This window comes from Hippocampus comes, unplaced genomic scaffold, assembly GCF_001891065.2.
Source record: "Hippocampus comes isolate QL1 unplaced genomic scaffold, H_comes_QL1_v1.1 scaffold260, whole genome shotgun sequence".
Lineage (NCBI taxonomy): Eukaryota > Metazoa > Chordata > Actinopteri > Syngnathiformes > Syngnathidae > Hippocampus > Hippocampus comes.
Window position 1 is genome coordinate 362,834 of NW_017805378.1, and position 18,706 is coordinate 381,539.

At 41.9% G+C, this 18,706-nt stretch overlaps 2 protein-coding genes across 3 annotated transcripts; both read right to left on the reverse strand.

Moving 5' to 3' along the window:
* Positions 1-1,117: 1,117 nt before the first annotated feature.
* On the reverse strand, positions 1,118-4,073 carry ptges (prostaglandin E synthase). The gene is made up of 3 exons (XM_019872164.1): positions 3,507-4,073; positions 2,243-2,325; positions 1,118-2,095 (listed from the first exon to the last, which is right to left on the reverse strand). The coding sequence occupies exons 1-3, from the start codon at positions 3,618-3,620 to the stop codon at positions 1,846-1,848; spliced, it is 447 nt and encodes a 148-aa protein (XP_019727723.1). The 5' UTR covers positions 3,621-4,073; the 3' UTR covers positions 1,118-1,845.
* A 2,644-nt stretch (positions 4,074-6,717) lies between these two features.
* On the reverse strand, positions 6,718-18,454 carry usp20 (ubiquitin specific peptidase 20). 2 transcript variants are annotated; one of them, XM_019872157.1, is made up of 25 exons: positions 17,944-18,454; positions 17,487-17,540; positions 17,286-17,348; positions 16,981-17,136; positions 16,815-16,911; positions 16,565-16,634; positions 16,206-16,319; positions 15,953-16,031; positions 15,337-15,629; positions 14,616-14,794; positions 14,369-14,518; positions 14,107-14,219; positions 13,728-13,897; positions 13,246-13,340; positions 13,126-13,159; positions 12,990-13,035; positions 12,254-12,434; positions 12,046-12,172; positions 11,705-11,874; positions 10,934-11,015; positions 9,824-9,932; positions 9,640-9,742; positions 9,501-9,569; positions 9,260-9,428; positions 6,718-8,308 (listed from the first exon to the last, which is right to left on the reverse strand). In XM_019872157.1, exons 1-24 carry the CDS (start codon positions 18,019-18,021, stop codon positions 9,271-9,273), a joined length of 2,790 nt encoding a protein of 929 aa, XP_019727716.1. In that variant the 5' UTR covers positions 18,022-18,454; the 3' UTR covers positions 6,718-8,308; positions 9,260-9,270. The 2 variants fall into 2 exon arrangements, with proteins under 2 accessions (XP_019727716.1, XP_019727717.1); XM_019872158.1 differs by lacking the exons at positions 14,369-14,518; positions 14,616-14,794 and adding an exon at positions 14,911-15,060 and having other exon boundaries at positions 15,158-15,629.
* Positions 18,455-18,706: the final 252 nt, after the last annotated feature.

Genomic DNA, 18,706 nt, shown 5'->3' on the forward strand with positions numbered 1-18,706 from the left:
GCAAAAAACGCCTTACTATACATGGTCGTTTTTTTCGGTCGTTTTTTTCAGCTAAAAATGCCTTACTATACATCGTCTTTTTTTTTCGGCTAAAAACGCCTTACCATACATGGTCATTTATTTCGGCTTAAAACGCCTTACTTTACATGGTCATTTTTGAGCAAAAAACGCCTTACTATACGTGGTCGTTTTTTGCGCTAAAAACGCCTTACTATACATGGTCTTTTTTTTCGGCTAAAAACGCCTTACTATACATGGTGTTTTTGGTGGGGGCTAAAAACGGCTTACTATAAATGGTCGTTTTTTGGGGGGGTATTTATCTTTTGTCTTTGATTGGTATTGTCCCTCTGGATAGTTATGTTCTTCTTCTGGTGAAACACACAAATATGGCATTAATGGAATTTCCGCAAAAAATTCCAAGCGTGTCATCACTTTAGCTCTTTCTCACTTTCTGCTCGTAAAACTTTTTTTCAGCTGCACACTGACAAATGCAAAAGTTATGGTCACGCCCCTTTCTTGGATTAAATGGCTTTTCCCTGGAACCTCCCACACACTCCTGTTTCTTTTGTTCGTGAGGAAAACGCCATAATGATCTCGAATTCCGGCTCGGCGATATGAGTCACACCTTGTTGGAAAATCACTGGGGAGAATTTTGTATTATTTTTATTTTTTTAATTTTTTTTGGGAGGGGGGAGGTAGAATATCATAAAACATCCCCTTGAGGCACGGGATGATAAAAAGAGCATTTCAGGGTGATGCCGTAATGGCTGTAACTCGCTCCCGCCCTGGCTTGGGGGCCCCTCGGGATATCAAGGCAATTGCATAATGGGTGCAGGAATGCAGTCGCCTGCCAGCCTACTCCTAGTATGAAACCCGAATATGATGGTATGTGAAGTGATTGGTCTGAAAATTTGCAACTTCAAATGTGGAAAATATGAGTCTGTTTTGCTGAAAGTGTCATTTGGAATAAATCGGGTATTTTTTTGTGTTTCCTCTAAAGGTGGAAATGTTGAATTTGTGGTCAGTGGGATTTTATTTTTTGACAAGTTGAAAATCATTCCTCAGGTGCCTTCAGCCTTCACACAAAAAAAACACTACAAAATATTGAAGTCAGGAGTGATTCCAAACATCCAGCCAGTTTAAGCTTTTATTCTCAATTTGCACACACAGCAAAAAAAAAACAACAACAAAAACATCCCCCAAACTTTTTTGTTAAATAATAAATAAATAAGATATTCAGACAGGTTAAATATTCAGTCCATGAGGAGCTTCCTTCAAGTTTTCAAGTACAGACAAAAATATCAGCGAAAAGAGCACAGCGTGACTCGATTCTTGATGCTGTCACAACACACTTCCACCAGACAAAATAGTTTGTGTGTAAACATCAGGGTGAAAATCCGGGTTTCCCAAACCTTTTTCCCCAGCACAAAAGGCGTCACTTTATGTTTATGAAATAATCACAAACGACAGGTCGACGGAGGACTCTAAATGATCTTTCGGGTGTTTACGGAAAAAAAACAAAAACTAAATAGAAAACATCTACATTTGCTTGGTTGAAGATAAAGTTGACAAAAAGTCACTGCTCTATTCTATTCTTTATTCTACAATAGTGGATTATGAAAATACGTGTGGAAGATCCTAAATTGTCTTTGATGTTTATGAAAAGTGGCTTTTTCTGATTTCGTGCAATAAAAAAAAAAAAAAAAAAAAAAAAAAACACCCCCAAATTCTGAGGCTCGCTGACGGCAAAAGCCCACATTGCCTTTCTACGAGCAAGACAGTTTGGGAAAGCGTCGCCCTCCCCCTTCACTAAACTTCCGATTAAAAAGTCAAACACGGCGGCGTCTACGCGTAGCTGGCAACCGCCGCCATGATCTGCAGCGCCATGGACAGGCAGGGCACCTGCGCCGCCACATAGGCCAGCGAGCGGGTGGGCGCCGGCAGCGCCGCCAGGTAAGCCACGCTATGCAGCACGCGGGCCGCCGTGAACGCCACGAAGTGGAGGCGCGCCGTCCCCAGGGATGGACCCGTCATGGAGTAGATGGCCCCCAGAAAGAGGAAGGGGAAGATGTTCTCCATGTCGTTGCGGTGAGCTCTGCCGAACAAGAAAACCCATCACGTGGAGTTTGTTTCCGACATGGAAACATGTATGACGGGGAGGAAAACACATTAGCTTGGTGTTGTAATAGTGCTGGGACAATGTTTTATCATGACGGTGTTTTGACAGTTTTGTGGGCCGTACCTGCGGCATCTTTCCACGTCGGGATCCAGCCTGTGATACTGCAGTCCTCCGTGTCTCATTGCATCTTCTGGGTTGGCAAAAGCCTTCAAGATAGAACAAAACAACACCTGTTGTGACACTTCCAGTCTTGAGATCACAGAGTTCGGATTGATCAGTCACGATAGAACAAAACAACACCTGTTGTGACACTTCCAGCCTTGACATCACGGAGTCCGGATTGATCAGTCACTCGCTCACCCTTCCATTCATCCAAACATCCTTTTTTTCATGAAGAAATCTGTCCATCCACAGCTTCACTCACTCTGTATCCTTGTATCTATTCTACTAACGTACACTACCTCACACTCATTCACTCTTCCACATCTGCTTCTAAAAACATTCATCCACTCAATCACTCTTGTGCCACCCGGTCTCAAAAGATTAATCCAGGGGTGTCAAACTCATTTCACATTGTGGGCCACATACGGACTCGGTAGATGTCAAGTGGGCCGGACCATTAACATTATACCATACTGTGCTATGAATCACCAAAATATCATCTCTTTCCTTTGTTTTGGTCTCAAGAAGCATTGATTGGCGCTTTCATATCATTTGCTGCGTTGGGTCTATCTCGGTGACAGACTGAGACTGCTGTTTTCTTCCCCGATCAAAACAATGTTGTCTTCTACTGTGATCAAAACAGTGTGCCCCCTAGCGGATAATGCACAAATTGCATTTTATTTAAAATATTCATTCTGTGTCTTTAATGCATTTTTTTTCACTTTTAAATCATCCCGCGGGCCGGATCAACCCTCCTTGGGGGCCAGTCCCGGCCCGCGGGCCATATGTTTGACACCCCTGGATTAATCACTTCAACTCGCTCATGGAATCCACTATTCATTCTCAAAACGTCTACTCACTCACTCTTCCAACATCCATTTCCAAAACATTCATCCTCTCACACCTTTCCGCCAGTCATTCTCAAAACATTCATCCACTCACTCACGTATGCCTCCACCATTCATTCTCAAAACATCCACTCACTCAATCACCCCTCCATTTTCTTTAAAAAATTCACCCACTCACTCGTGTATATTTCCACCGTTCATTCTCAAAACACTCACTCACTCTTTTCATCCTTCTTTCACAAACTATCCACTTACCATTCATGATTAAAACATTCATCCACTCATTCACACCTCCACCGTTCAATCTCAAAGCATCTACTCACTCCCTCACTCACACTTCCACCATTGGTTCTCAAAACATTCACTCACTCACTCACCTTCTTGCGTAGCCTCACTTGTCCGGTGATGAAGGCCAGAACGTACATCTTAAGCAGCAGCAGCACAGCGTAGAAAACAAAACAGGAGAAGACGACATTGTTGTTCCTCAACATGACGGCGACGAAAAAAAGTTACAGTCGTAATCCGGCGGCTAAGTGGCCCCACTCCAAAAGTATCCGAGAAGCAGAGAAATAAAACGAGGAGCATATGAGCGGCTACGTGCCCCAGTAGGTATCCGGCTAGAGGGGGGCCCGATATTTGTAGTCTTCGTTAGCCCCCACCCACTGACTCAAATGATGATGGCCGTCTGAGCTGGAGAGCAAAAGCCTTAATTTGAAGATTCCGCCGTGTGCCCCCCCATACACGTGAGATGTCTAAACATGCATCACGGCTCCCCTCGGGACACAGCCAATGACGGCGAGGAGGTGCATAACTCAGAAGTTTTAAAGTTGGAAGGCACGCATGGCCGTCAAAGAGTTGCCTCGGTGTTTCTGTTTTACTCTTAAAAAACACCAGCCACAAGAATGCTAATAAGAGTCATGGCTAGCTAGAGGTTAAAACGAAGAAAAGACAAAAAATAAAAATAAAAAAACGAGCTGCCTCTCCTGGGCTAAAGCTATTAGAAATACGTTCATTGAAGGCTAATAGCCCCCCCCCCCCCAAAAATAAAATAAAATGGACAATCATGGTAAGCGAAGATTTGCGGTGGGGGAGCGTTTTGACTGAAACCATATAAAGAAGTCAAAAATAAGGGTTTATAAACTATTGTTTTAGTTACTGGAACGAAGGGTTGGGTAATAGGAAAATTTCAACAGTATTTCTTTTAACATATGAGAAATTTAAATTTTGGTTGAGATTTTAGCCAGCATCATGGAAAGTTTGATTTGCTTTCGCGGGCCGCATAAAAAGATGTGGCAGGCCAGATCTGGCTCCCAGGCCTTGAGTTTGACACCTGTGCTCTAAATGAAATGGTCTTTGATCTGTCCAAAAACACAGACAAAATAGTGTTTAATGTGACGCCAGGTTCTTTGAAGACTACATTTTCTTTGAGGTTTATGAAAATATTTAATTAGCTTCACTGAAGGCTAAATTGTCTGTTGTTAAATAAAAACGCCTCCAAGTCTTTCATGTTAAAAAAATAAAAAATAACTACAAAATTACACCAGGCTCACTGAAAGTCTACTGAAACAGTTTGGTTGATGACTCACAATTATCTATTCTATGGTGTTCAATTACAAGTAATTTTTTTAATGTTAAAAAAAATTGCTGAAAGACCAAAATTCCTCTTTGAGGCTTCCGAATGTCAGGTTTGTCAGAGTCTAAATTGCCTTTGCCGCTTACCAAACCCCCCAAACAAACCAATTTTTTTTTTTTAAATCACGTTAATGACTCAAAAATGTTTTAGAATTTTAGGTTCTGCAGAAAATTCTTTGATATTGACAAAAAATGGGATGTTAGGCATGTTGAAGACTAAATTGTTTTGGTTGTGGACTTTTTTTTCTGCTAGGTTAAAAAAAAAAGTCTATGGTTACGTAAATGCAAACATTTTTTGAATACTCAAAAATGTGCAGCAGTTTGTCCCCAATGTGTCAGTGCTGTGATTGACACAAAGGCGAAAGTCAGCCGTGACACTCAGAGCGCATTCACCCCGGTGTATCGTGACTCATGTTGCCAGCAAGTGACTTTCTCCGGAAAGCCCTTTTGTGGTCACGCTGGTAAAATATGATGACTGCGGGCAAAACACCAGCTTCCGTAGTTCAGATTTGCTTGCAACATGAGCAAAGTTTCCACTGCAAGACCAAACTGCCATGTTATTACTCATGAAAGCATCACACAGGTGATGAACACCGCTGTCTACTTTGCTGGCTAGCTATACTAGATTTCCCAGAGATGAAAGTGGACTTTTCTGAAAATTCCGGAAAAAAAATTTATATATATATATATATATATATATATATATATATACACACACACACACGCACGCACGCACGCACACACACACACACACACACACACACACACACACACACACACACACAACCACACCCACACACCCACACACACACCCACACACACACACACACACACACACACACACAGTTATAGGGGGAATGAAAGCAGTGTCATGTGACTTGTTTCACTTTGCGTTCGTGTGCAGGTGTTCATTGACCAAACAAACAAAAACAAAGCAGAGCTAAACATGACTTGCTCATCTTTTCTTCTTGATGCACCCTTGGCTGTTGATAACTCTGATACATCTTCTCTCATGGCCGGTTGTTTTTATCCCTTTTGTCCCAAACATTTTATCTGATCTCATTCCCACTGGTGGCAGTGTATGCACGGAAGTCCAAATTGTTTGGGGACTAACCCCCACTGGGTTCTAGTTGAGATGGTATAACCAAAGAGGCAAAATGACGCTTGCTACTGTTGTTGCGAGTTGCCATTCGTTCTACTAAACCATTAGTCAAACGCCATCATGTCTTCTGTCGTTATTACACAAACAAAAATCTCTTTACTGTTACTAGTGTTAGTGCCTCAATATGGCTACGCTCGTGAAAGCAATACAACGAACTCAAACGCGTCTTCGTTCAATGTTGTCAACTAATATCCGGATTAATTTTATGCAAATTTTCCTCAATTCTCCGGAGAAATTTTCATAAAAATTTGAAAAACCCGGAATTCCGGGAAAATCCGGAGGACTTTCATCTCTGATTTCCTCAGTAAGTTAATTACTAGTTTTCAGATAGTACTTCACATATATTTGAAAAACATGATGTGTTGGATTTACTCAATCTTACTTTGTCAAGTGGTCGCACAAAATAAAATCATCTGGATCCGGACACATTTTTTTAAAGTATCTGGATCCAGATGATTTTATCTCACGCAACCACTTGACGAAATAAATTTGAGTAAAATACCATTTAAAAATATATTCAAACATTTCTTCAAAGAAGTTGAACCAGCAATAGTAGTTTTTGTTAGTGCACAAAGTAGAAGAGAGAGATTTGTGCTTTAACAGGCAGTAAATAAGGAGCTAAACCGCCTATATTTTTGGTTGTTCCGGCGGGGGAAATAGCAGTGTCTGTTTGAAGTCCGGTGCGAATTAGCTTCAAGCTGACAACCTAATTTGAGCAGTCATTATACAATATAGCAACAAATCTTTCCATTGGGCAACAAAATTAACTCCAAATAATGACAGCAAAAAGAGAATGACATCATTAAATACCATATTTAATAATTTAAGCAAGTCATTAGTACATCATGTGTACACACATTAAGACATCCTGTTGAAATGAGGCCAACTGTTTTCAAAGCATCGCTAGTACCACGAACACTGTCATCAAATGATTTGGGGGGCCCTGGGGGGGCGGGGTGATATTTCACGCCATGCTACGTGCTGAAACATGAGCAAAATAAAACACACAAGCGGATTTCAAAATGACTACTGCACTGTAAAAGCACATTTTTCAGTTCATGGCACAAACACGACAGCACAATTTACTTCTTATTGATGCCTAACAGTGTCCCTCCCCCACAATATCGCAAATTTTTAAACGATTGCCAGGCACCGCTGAGATCTGAGAGTGTAATCAAGAGCCAGAAGACGAGGCAGAGACGAACCCCTACTAAAACACCAGTTATAGTCGCAGTGCCCATAAGCAGAGAACATATATACCTGTATGATTGTATCCTCGGTTTGTTTGTGTTGCTGCTCCATGTGTGGTAAAGTACCAGTTGAAGTGGTTAAAATTACCATAGCATCTATGCTAATGTACATTAGCTTAGATATGACGGTTCACCGAATATGCTAGCATTAAGCGAGCTAACTTTCCTTTGTATAATACATATTTTTTCCTCTGAACAATGCTCTTGCTCTGTGTGTATGTGTTGCTGCTCCATAGGTGTTAAAGCAGCATTATTTTAAGGTTTATAATTATTTTACCGTCTATGCTAATTAACGTGAGTCGGTCTATGTTGTTTTGCATTAAGCGTTGGCATTAAGCTAGCCTAAAAACTACCAACTTCTGATGTTCAAATTGTTCTAATTTTGAATATGTACATACAATTAAAGTGCATTTTATCATTTGTTATTATTACCTAAATGAGCATTTTTTTTGTGTGTGTGTTATTGTTTTGCTCCTGTTGTCAGTAGTCTTGAATATCCTGCCAGAATTTAGCTTGCATTTCAGACCTAGCTTTCAAGTTAAGGAGGAGGAAAACTATTTGGTGGTGCTTTTTCTTTGTTGTGCCAAGTTAACATACTGAAGAAGAAAAAAAAAAAATTACCGGTATAAAAGAAAATGTTTACTTCTGCACCTAAGTACATTTCAGTGTTCGTACACTTTTTTTCTTATGGAGTTAAATCAGTGATTTTAATTTTTTCCACAATTTACATTCGCCACCTCTATTAAGGTGACATGTTCACCCCCACGCCCCAAATATTATTTTGTACCCCATGTGTGCATGCTGGACGCTTTTGTTGTGCACTTGCGTGACATTCTTGAGGGCTCAGACATGCGTTTGACTGATGGTGTTGTGGTAGCAGGTTGCCACGCGAGTCAGAAGAAAGCACCCCGACAACAAGAGGAGGAAAATAAAAATATCACTTACATCTCTGGGCGGAATTGCCTGTGGGACTACAGCCATGACAGTGTGAGGTTTGAAAAAAAAATTAATAATAATTAAAAATAAAAAACATTGCGTCCTGCACGTTTACAGTCTACTCACGGCCCTGACCGTCTTCATCTTTGTCCAGGTGCCAAATTCCTCAGCTATGTGGGAGGGAGCCGGACGGCGCTGTCTGGAAAAGTCATCGGAAAGAGAATAGCAGCCAACGTTAAGGATGATTAGAGAGGCAGCTGCTTCAAAAGGACAGCGCGGAATTTGCATGCTGACGTCAGCAGCAGAAGATTCCCGTAAACGGTTGCAGACGCTGGCCACAAGGGGATGCTGACTGCTACCGTGAAGCACGCTGACGATACAGTACACCACCTAATGCTTGCAACTTTTGATCTGGTGATTCGGCGAAGCGTGTCAAATGATATTACGCTTATTCAAATTACAATTTTCTTCTTAATATAACAGTGGTGTTGACTTAACTCGAGTCACTTCGCAACAAGCAGTAGTTTGGCAGATAAATAAGAAGATGAAACATTTTCCTTAAATAAATAAACAAACAAACAAACAAACAAACAAACAAACAAACAAATAAGAGGTGTCACGATCCTCTTTTCTGTTTTTTCCCCCCCAGTGAAATGACATTTTTTTCTGACTGAAATTAACATATTTTCACTCTATGAAAGGACTTGTTTTTTTGATTCAAATTGTGACATTTTAAAAATAAAATTCCAACTTTTCCCATTAAATTCAGATTTTTTTTTCCTCAATCAAAGTACCACTTTTTCTGGTAAGAATTTGAAAAATATTTGCAATAAAATTATAACCCCCCCCCCGCATAAAATCAATACATTATTCACATGGAATGGCAACTTTTCCGCAATCAAATTCTGACTTGAATTGTGCCGTTTCACATTTGTGTTCACATTATGAGATTTACTTGGCTTGGTTGAACATTTTGGTGTCGAAATGTATTTTATATTTGGTTTGTTTGTCCCAGTTTTGCAGTCAAACTTGGAAGTGGCAATGACAAATAAAAATTCCGCCAAATGGTGATTATCTCATCTACTCCTCCAGGCGCTGAGCAAAACTTTCTCAGGTGTCTTTGAAATTGTTCGGATGTGTAGATTCCGACCTTTGACGACGTCAAAGTGCTCTGGTCTCGGCTTCGATCTTCCTCTCTCCGTGGAGGCCGTCGGGGTCGACCGGGACCGCAGTCTGCCTCACCGCGATCTCGGGACCGCCGCCATAAATTCCCAACAAATATTGCCACGTCTCCTCAGAAATCTGACCGTAGTCTGCACCTAAGGGGGAGATGCACGCATTCTTAAGTTCAGCCATCTGTTGATTTCCTGTGCGGCGGCTTGAGGCCGAACCTTGCTTGAGCTGAACGTGTCCTCCCTTCATGACGCCAATCTTACTGTTGTCAATGGCACCGGGCGGCTCTGTTCACAAAACAGGATTGCGGCGCGAATAAATTAAATAAGGAAGGCTCGATTTTGAAAATTTTCTTACCGTTGTCTTTGCCTTTCACAAAACTTTCCCATTCGCGAAACCACTGCATGCTGATGCACAAGATGACACCGGGCGCCTCCTCGGCTTGAAACTCTCTGTTGAGCTGCGGCAAAGCCAGAAGAGCGCCACGATTAGGAATTGGGGCCCCTTTTCATACGGAAGCAAAGTTGAAGTGGATTCTTACCTTAATGAAAGTGTCTATTTCTATTTTCCTGCGTTTAACCAGCGCCTCGATCTCTACCTGGCAGATGGCACACACGTACAGGTGGTTGACTGCAGGACCGCCTCCGAAACTGCACAAGAATCAGATGAAAACAAGCTCACTTTAGGTAGAAAATTATGACTTTTTTTTTTCCCCTTCAGGATACAACCACTTTTTTTGTTGTTGAAATTATGACTTTTTTTTTTCAGTAAAACCCTCATTTTGTTTCTAATGAAAACGGTTAAACAGTTTTAGGAAAAACAAAATATTTTTGCAATAAATTCATCACTTCTTAACTTGAAATTTCTATTGCACGAAATTATGTTTTTCTCATAAAAGGTCTGGTATTTTTCTTTATAAATCAATTTTTTAAATGTTAAATAAATTATTCGTGTTTTTCTCAATTTTCATGAATTCCTCAAGAAAATTTACAGTTTTTTTCTCCCTCCAAAAACCATAATTACACTGAATGAAAAAGTGGCAATTTATTTGTTTTTCTCAAATAAATGTTTTTTTGGGGGGTGTTAAAGAATTCTCTTTCAAACTATAATTTTTTTTTCTTGTGATAATTACAACATTTTCCACGATGAAATAATTTTTTGTTTTTGTAAAAAATATTATTTTTTTCCCCAAACATAACTTTTTAAATTCTTTACAAAATTACCAATTGTTTCCTGTGAAAACGTCTCAATGCAATTACCACACTTGATAAAATGACTTTTTTTTTCATGTTTTTAATTTATTGTTTTAACTGTCCTTGTTTTTATATGTCAGATTTTTACTTTACGGACCGGTACAGCACTTTATACAAAGCTGTGGTTGTTTTTAAATAAAATTGATTTGAGTAAATACAAATTAGCCCTCACCGCTTTTTGAGAAAAAATTCATAAATAAAACATTTTTTTTCCCCAATAATCTTCCATTATTAAAATTCATCTCATAGCATTACAACTTTTGATCTGAATATTACGACTAGCGGTTGTGACAACGCTTGTACCAGCAAATTGTTTACGTTGCTTCAATGGCAACATGGCCTCACTAAAAAGAACCAACCGATCCTCCATTTGAACAGCACGTGTTGAAAAGGCTTACCTGTTGTAAAGGTACTCCCACACATTCTGCGGCACGATAACAACCAGGTCGTCGACGTAGTGGTATTTATTCGGAGGGATGCCTGGTAAAAAGACACAGAGCGAGGAATTGGTCATGAAATATTTTCGTGTGGCATAATCTATAAAACTGTTCCTAGTTGTGCATATGTACAATCATAACCAGCTGATAAATAAATACCTCTCAAAACGGAGCGTTATTTTCTTAAGGCAAGTTTCAGCGGGTGTTGCGGCTGACAGACAACCACAAAGTGTTCTACCAAATATGCTCTTAGAAAGCTTTTCTGTACCATACTCGAGTTGCAGAGTGCAGTATGAGTGAGGGTGCACTACCTAGTGGTGAGTTTGATTCATCACAGTTTCATAAAAGTGTGTTGCAAAAAAAAAAAAAAAAAAAAAAGTGTATTTAATTCCCATTAAATTCTGACTCTTCAATAAAATGTTGTTTTCTCATAAAATTATGTATGTATTTATTTTTAAATACAAGGCTAGTTCAGCAATAAAACTAAAAATTGCAACTCTTTTCCTCGCAAAAATTATGACTTTATTTTTAGTAGTAAATAAAACTATTCCTCACAAAAATTAAAGCCACTCTCATCATATTATGATGATTTTTTTTCCTCAAATAAAAAGACTTCTTTCTTGGAAAATGACCACCTCCCTCAATCTAATTGTGACTCCGGTCCTAAATGACGGCCAGTTAATCACCCCACCGAGTGAAGCAGCCCCAACAAAGCGAGAGGACGCCACGTACCTCCGTGGTGACAAAGGAAGGTGTGATTGGCGATGGGCCCCGGTTCTGCAAAGGTGTTGAACTTGTTGAGCCACTCTCGCGAGATGTAAAACTGCAGCAGGCTGGGCTCCTTGGCGCTGGCCAGCGCCACCACCTTCTGCCGCTCCCTCACAGACTCCTCGCTGCTTTTCCTGCGCCACAGCAATTGCGCCATTGCTTTATGTTCAAAATTCATAAATTGGTTAATTCCTTTTTTGCTATGTGTTTGTTTAACAGACAAGAAATTGGAATTTCTGCTTTTTCTTCTTGCTGCTAATTACGCTGCAAGTCTTGTAGTCGAGCTCCGTCTCAGTGAAGCTTACCTGTAGAAGAGCACGTAAGCTTCTGCATTCTGCACCACCGTCTCATGGACCTCCGTGACATACTGGTCATCAAATTCATACCACTGACCATTGATGACGTTCTGACAATACGCAATGTAGTGGCCGCCTGTGATGAGAACAAGGGGATTGATTTTGGATTGCGTAAAATTTGCACAGAAGCTTCTTATGCACTTTGCTGTTGTCGTACTTCCAGCGGTTCCGTGATGGCAGATGACGGAGAGCAGATCGTACGTGGTAACTTGGGATGGGCTGTCTTTGGCCAGGAAAGGACGCATTTCCAGGCCCTCCAGCGGGAAGGAGACGTGGTTGCTGATCTTGAACGAGTACATGACCTCGTGACGAAAGCGCTTCAGGTGAATGCACAGAATCTGAATGACAGAATGACATGTTGAAGTTACCACCTCAGAAAAAAAAAAAAAAAAAAAAACCCACACTGGATTGGGCTGAAACAATCAAGCGATTAACACAAATATATATATATATATTTTTTTTAAAGAAAGGAAGCAAAAACCTTCACTTTATTGATTAAACTGGAATAAAATAAACACGTTTGCTGCGACAGCCAGATCTGGCGCCAAGACACTAAACAGGAGGCAGACTGGCTCACAGCTGCTGTACCTGAGCTTGCAACAGCCAACTCTCTCATTTGCTGACTTCCACATTACTCAGTAGGGTAGGACCTCTCTTTTAAAGCCAGCACACTCAAAGTCACAGATATTTTAGAAATAAAAAATTATCAAAAAAAAAATTTATATATATATATATATATATACATATACATACATATATATATATACATACATATATATCAAAAACAAAATTCAAATATGGTAATAAAATGATTTGGTTTTCAAAAAGTGCAGATGGATGCTTTAAATCACAATATTGGCCTAAAAATATACCATAAAAAAATAAAACAATACCTCTGGAAGTCGGAGCACTTTGCAATATTTTATACCATTTCTTAACCTGCAAAAATTACAACATAAACATTAAATATTAGGATGGGGGTACCTCAATGGACCAATGGGCGTGCATGTCTTGACTGGACATACTCACTTCTTACATCTCTCACAGCTGTACATGTTGTCTCCTGCAAAACGAAAAGGGACAGCAGACGCTGATTCAGGTGAACCTTTTTCCTCGACATATCAAAGGGTGTGACAACTGGGAGTGAACCTTTGAGTTCATCAGCGGCAAAGAAGGCGGCGAGGCAGTCCTCCAAAGTCACCATGGGCCCCCAGAACCAGCTGGGTATACATGAGACCACAAACCTATTCCAAACAAACGGCCCTTTATTAACATTATCCAGTCATAACTGAGATACAGTGAACCCCCGGCTATATCCTGGTTCGAAGCTCTACTGGAAGACATGCAGCAGGTCAATATCTGTCTATCTAGCAAGCTCTCTAGCTAGCTAGCGCTCGCTAGCTCAAGCTAGCGCCAGCTATCTCAAGCTAGCGCTAGCTAGCTAGATAGCACCAGCTACCTCAAGCTAGCGCTACCTAACTAGATAGCACAAGCTATCTCAAGCTAGCGCCAGCTAGCTAGATAGATAGATTTTGCAAACTTTCACCCATTGCTGGTGCGTATGGCTTGAACAAACTCCCCACAACGAACATGGTTTCATTGTAATATGATCATGTCTATATGTGACCAACCGGCGTATGGAATCCATGATGAAGGAGATCCAGCCCTGGGAGCCATACGTGTCGGGGCACACGGTCTTGACGGGCAGGTTCTGGTGGATGGAGGAATGGAGCTTGGCCAAGTCCTCTTTCCCAGGAATAGGCAAGGACAAGTCTTGGAAAGTCTCCACTGTCGTAGACACCTGCGAGACAATCACACAATTGTGCTGGGTGAATGGAGATTTGGGAAGAACAAGGTGAGATGGAGGGACGATAGTATAGAGCGGTGAGTGACCGTTCCCCATAACGATGAATGGAATGAACGGTTCAAAACTCCTGTCCCATGCAGTCCTTTCTCATACTCACAGATGGTCTCCTGAGTCACATGGACAATGCCGGTCAGTGAACTCACCCTGTCGCATGTCAGACACTGGACCAGGCTGAGGATGGAGCCGTCAAAAATGTCAGAGATGACGCTGCGATAGTGAGACTGCTTCTTCTTTCTGGAGGTCAGCAGCGGCTGAGCTGGAAGAATTAAAAAAAAAAAAAAAAAAAAAAAAAAAAGCTGCTGGCAGTCACTGATTTATTAATCTCGGCCTTGTGAGCCTATCGTGCCTTTTCACGTGCGTGAACGGGGAATCAGCGGAATCGAAAAAAAGCACCGGTGTGCGCACCTTTTTTAAATGGGTACAAGGAGGCTGCAGATCGCAGTGGACTGGAGCGAGGTGGGGTGGAAGAAAGCTTGGAATGGAGCTCCTGGAGGTTTCTCACTGGGCTGCAAGGCGTGGAATGTGGGCGTGGCGTCGCCAATTCATTGTCTGGCTCTGCCGAAACAGAGAATTGACTTTGATTCTTTAAAAAAAAATTTAAAAAAAAAACATAAAATCATTCTCCATCAAGCAATTTCCGCAAATTTCTCACGTGAGATGCTGTTTCCTTCTTGTTCTTGATTGTTCTCTTGGTGTTGAGTGTCAGTAACCTCCTCCACAACCTCTTCTTCCTCAGCTCTCTGCGGAACAGTCGTATCCACGTCGGCGTCTTCGTCCATATCCTGCGAGGGCCCATGGAGGGGCGAACCGGAGACCCGCCTCTCCTTCAGCCTCTCTTTCTCCGGCAGTCACTGATTTATTAATCTCGGCCTTGTGAGCCTATCGTGCCTTTTCACGTGCGTGAACGGGGAATCAGCGGAATCGAAAAAAAGCACCGGTGTGCGCACCTTTTTTAAATGGGTACAAGGAGGCTGCAGATCGCAGTGGACTGGAGCGAGGTGGGGTGGAAGAAAGCTTGGAATGGAGCTCCTGGAGGTTTCTCACTGGGCTGCAAGGCGTGGAATGTGGGCGTGGCGTCGCCAATTCATTGTCTGGCTCTGCCGAAACAGAGAATTGACTTTGATTCTTTAAAAAAAAATTTAAAAAAAAAACATAAAATCATTCTCCATCAAGCAATTTCCGCAAATTTCTCACGTGAGATGCTGTTTCCTTCTTGTTCTTGATTGTTCTCTTGGTGTTGAGTGTCAGTAACCTCCTCCACAACCTCTTCTTCCTCAGCTCTCTGCGGAACAGTCGTATCCACGTCGGCGTCTTCGTCCATATCCTGCGAGGGCCCATGGAGGGGCGAACCGGAGACCCGCCTCTCCTTCAGCCTCTCTTTCTCCGAGATCGCCCCGCAGACGGGGCTGTCCCCAATTGTGTTGATGCTGTCGCGCTCGTCTTGAGCCAGCGTCTCCCCGTCGCCGCCACCACCCGCCTCGCCGCGGTCGCTATTGGAGCCCGAGTCGCAGGATAGGAAGTCCTCCTCGGCGGGCGAGCGATCACCATCAAGCCTCTCCTCACCATCGCTGCTTTCGCCGCTGCTGCCAACCGCGCACTCAGAAAGTGGCTCCTTCAGCTCTTCGTGGAGCTGGTCCATCAGACATCGCAGGAACTCTTGAGTGTCCTTTTAGACAATGGCAATTCATTGCTAAATTAAGACTTCTCAACTGCTATCACGACAATTTTCTCACCACAATGATTTTATTTACAACGCACGGTTCAACAATTACGACTGAAAGTTTTAAAGGGGCACAATTGGGATTGAACAGGACCTTGCTGCGCTTTTCTACCTCAGGTACTCAAAGCGCTTTACACTGTTACCATTTGTGATGAGAGCCGCCTTCACTTCCATATGGTGGAGCAAGCTAACATGCGACTTTTACGCAACATCCCAAAGGAGACTTCAAAACAAAATGCATTGAGTGATGTGAAGTGTACATTCGCTACCTGCTGTGCATAACCGCGAAACATTGGGTTCAGCAGCTTGATGCCATGGGACAGACTGGTCGGGACGACGTAGCTTGGCCTACAAAAGACCAACAGTCCAATTTTGTATTGTGGCATTATGTCAACCCAACCTGCTATTTGTTGGGGTTGGGGCTTACCCTCCTATGAATAACGAAAATCACTGTTCTAATGTATTGAGATGCACTTGTATATGACGCCCCTAAACGAATCTCTGGGTTTGATTATTTGTTACCGCTTTTTATGCCAGAGCTCTGAGATGAGTTTCTGGTAGCTCTTGCAGAGAGCCGGCTTCTTGTCGGTGCGAACCAGTCCGGCGCAGTCCAGGAAGTACTGAGTGAGAGGAGGACTGCTCAGAAACAAAAGGAATTAAGAAAAAAAAATGTAATGAATAAAATGAAATCCCCACCGTGATTGGCTAAAATTCTGCATATCATTCGTTCCTTCCATTTTTAATTGGCTATTGTAATTGAACAAAAAAAAAGAAAGAGCAAAGAACAAAATAAAGTGTTACTTTGTGGGGGGTTGTTTTTTTTCATTGCCAAATGAAAATAGAAAATACAAATGATAAATGGATTTCTGACAACAACTCACCAGTTGGACAAGGCCTGAAGAGCTGCGTTCATGTAGCAGGAGTTGCCAATGTTTTTCATTCCTGTTAAACCTACAAAACAACACGTGAGTAGCTCATGTTGTTTGTGATGATGGCAGATATGAGCATTTATATGATATCTTACTGGTGCGCTAAATTGTCTGACCAGACAGGACAAAGGGCATACTAGTAGATGGAGTTCAAGGTGCAAATCAAGGTGAAGGAATAGATGTTCAAAACAGCTTGCCATACCTCTAGGTTTAAGCTCATCCTCCTCAGACTCTGACCCTTCTTCTTCCCCCATGGCGATCGGCACGGCTTTTAACGGGTGACTGAGCGGCAGCGTTTCCTGAGGGTGGTGAACAAAAAGTGGTTTGTGTCATTTCTGCAGATGATGGGTCAGTTAATGGAGCCACACCTGCTCTGAGGCTAAGCAATGGTTGTGGTGGTGGGGGACGGCAGGCACAGGGACAGGCGTTAGTGGGGGTCTCCGTTCCAGAAACACTTCCCGCTCACACACGTAGCACCAGATCCTGAAGGTGGTCAAGTTCACCGTCAGGTTGTGCTTCTTGGTCTGGATGAACGAAAAAGTGTCAATTTCCTTTAAGCCTCTTGCACACAGAGAAGCCACGACATTGACGAATCCGAGGCATAACAAAATACCCAACATATATACAAGTACGCCTGTTCCCATAACACAGAATCCAGCAACTACTACCTTACCTGTGCATGTAGGGTGCTGTGATCTGAGTAGGACTCTCCACAGCCTACATAAGGGCAGTCATTCTAAAGTAAGAGACAGAAAAAAAAACAGCAGGTAATCTTTTTTTTTCTTCTTTTTTGTAATGTAAAATACTTGTCTTTTGTATTGGATTCTCTTTCGTCATTCACTCTTGAAAATAGGACGGAGATATTAAAAATTACCTCAAGACAGGCCCAGAGGTTTGGACCAACAACGCCACATGATTGACACGCTCCCTGTTAGGAGACAAAATTAACTCATTAGAGTACATGAATCAGAGTAGGTGCAGCTCCACTCTTGTTCATTAGTCGGAGGTAATAAAGTACAAATACTTTGCTACTGTGCTTAGGCAGATTTTTACAGTGAGCCTATCTACCTTTCTTAGGTTTTTTTTTTCTTTTACATTTGCACATTTCAAAACAGCTGTAACTGTTCTATCTGATGCAAGAGGCAACATTTCCAGAAGCTCTGTGTGTTTAGTTCTTAAATATAGCTTTAATTAAAGAACGTTCTTCTGTGCACCCATCTGTTTATGAACTTCGGTACGGAGTGTGTCACCTCTCCTGCTGTTCGCTGAGTTCCATTAAGAGGATATCATCGCCATCAATTAAATGGAGGGGAATGACGACGACGACCCACCTTGGATTTGTGTAGGAGGTCGTCTTTGGTTATCTCCCCGATGGAGTCCAAGTGAGGACAAAGGTCTTGTTCGGCCATTCTTGTAGTTTGTCTTAGAAAACAAGTCAGATGACAAGCTAACGCTAGCTTTCAATGATGACGAGACATGAATAACGCACGGCTTGTGCGGCCTCAGTTTCAGAAAAACGACATGTTGGCCCTCGCAAATGTAAACAAAGAAAAATTATTAAAAAATGATGCCTCCTGGAGTGGAAGGATCGTTCGAGGAAGAAGATCCAAGCACCGATGCTAAAACGCCGGCCGCCGCCATTGACAATTATAAGTTCATATTTACCGTGACGTGGGATAACCGTCACGGGGACAACAGCTTCATAATGCCAGTGAACAAACCACCGTGGGCAAGTCGAATGCGGCGACGGGGTTGAGCCGAATGACAAGACAAGAAATTCCCCCTTCCTACTCAAAACAACTCACTCCCACCCCGCAGCTGTCATCCACTGCACGTCACGTCGCAGGGCTGAGGAAGCAGCTAGCTACGTGACGTCCATGGACACGTGATTAATATATGTTTTTTTTAAAAACATAAAACACATATTTTTGTAGGAATTTGAATACGAGCAAAATGTTATTACATATCTAAAACTATCATATAAATATAAATATAATCAACGGTAATGTTATGCCTCAGGCTAAAATTACGTCTATAATTTCCGTGTGGTAACGCCGATCTTGGCAATGCTGGAAAATGTTTTCATCTCAGAGA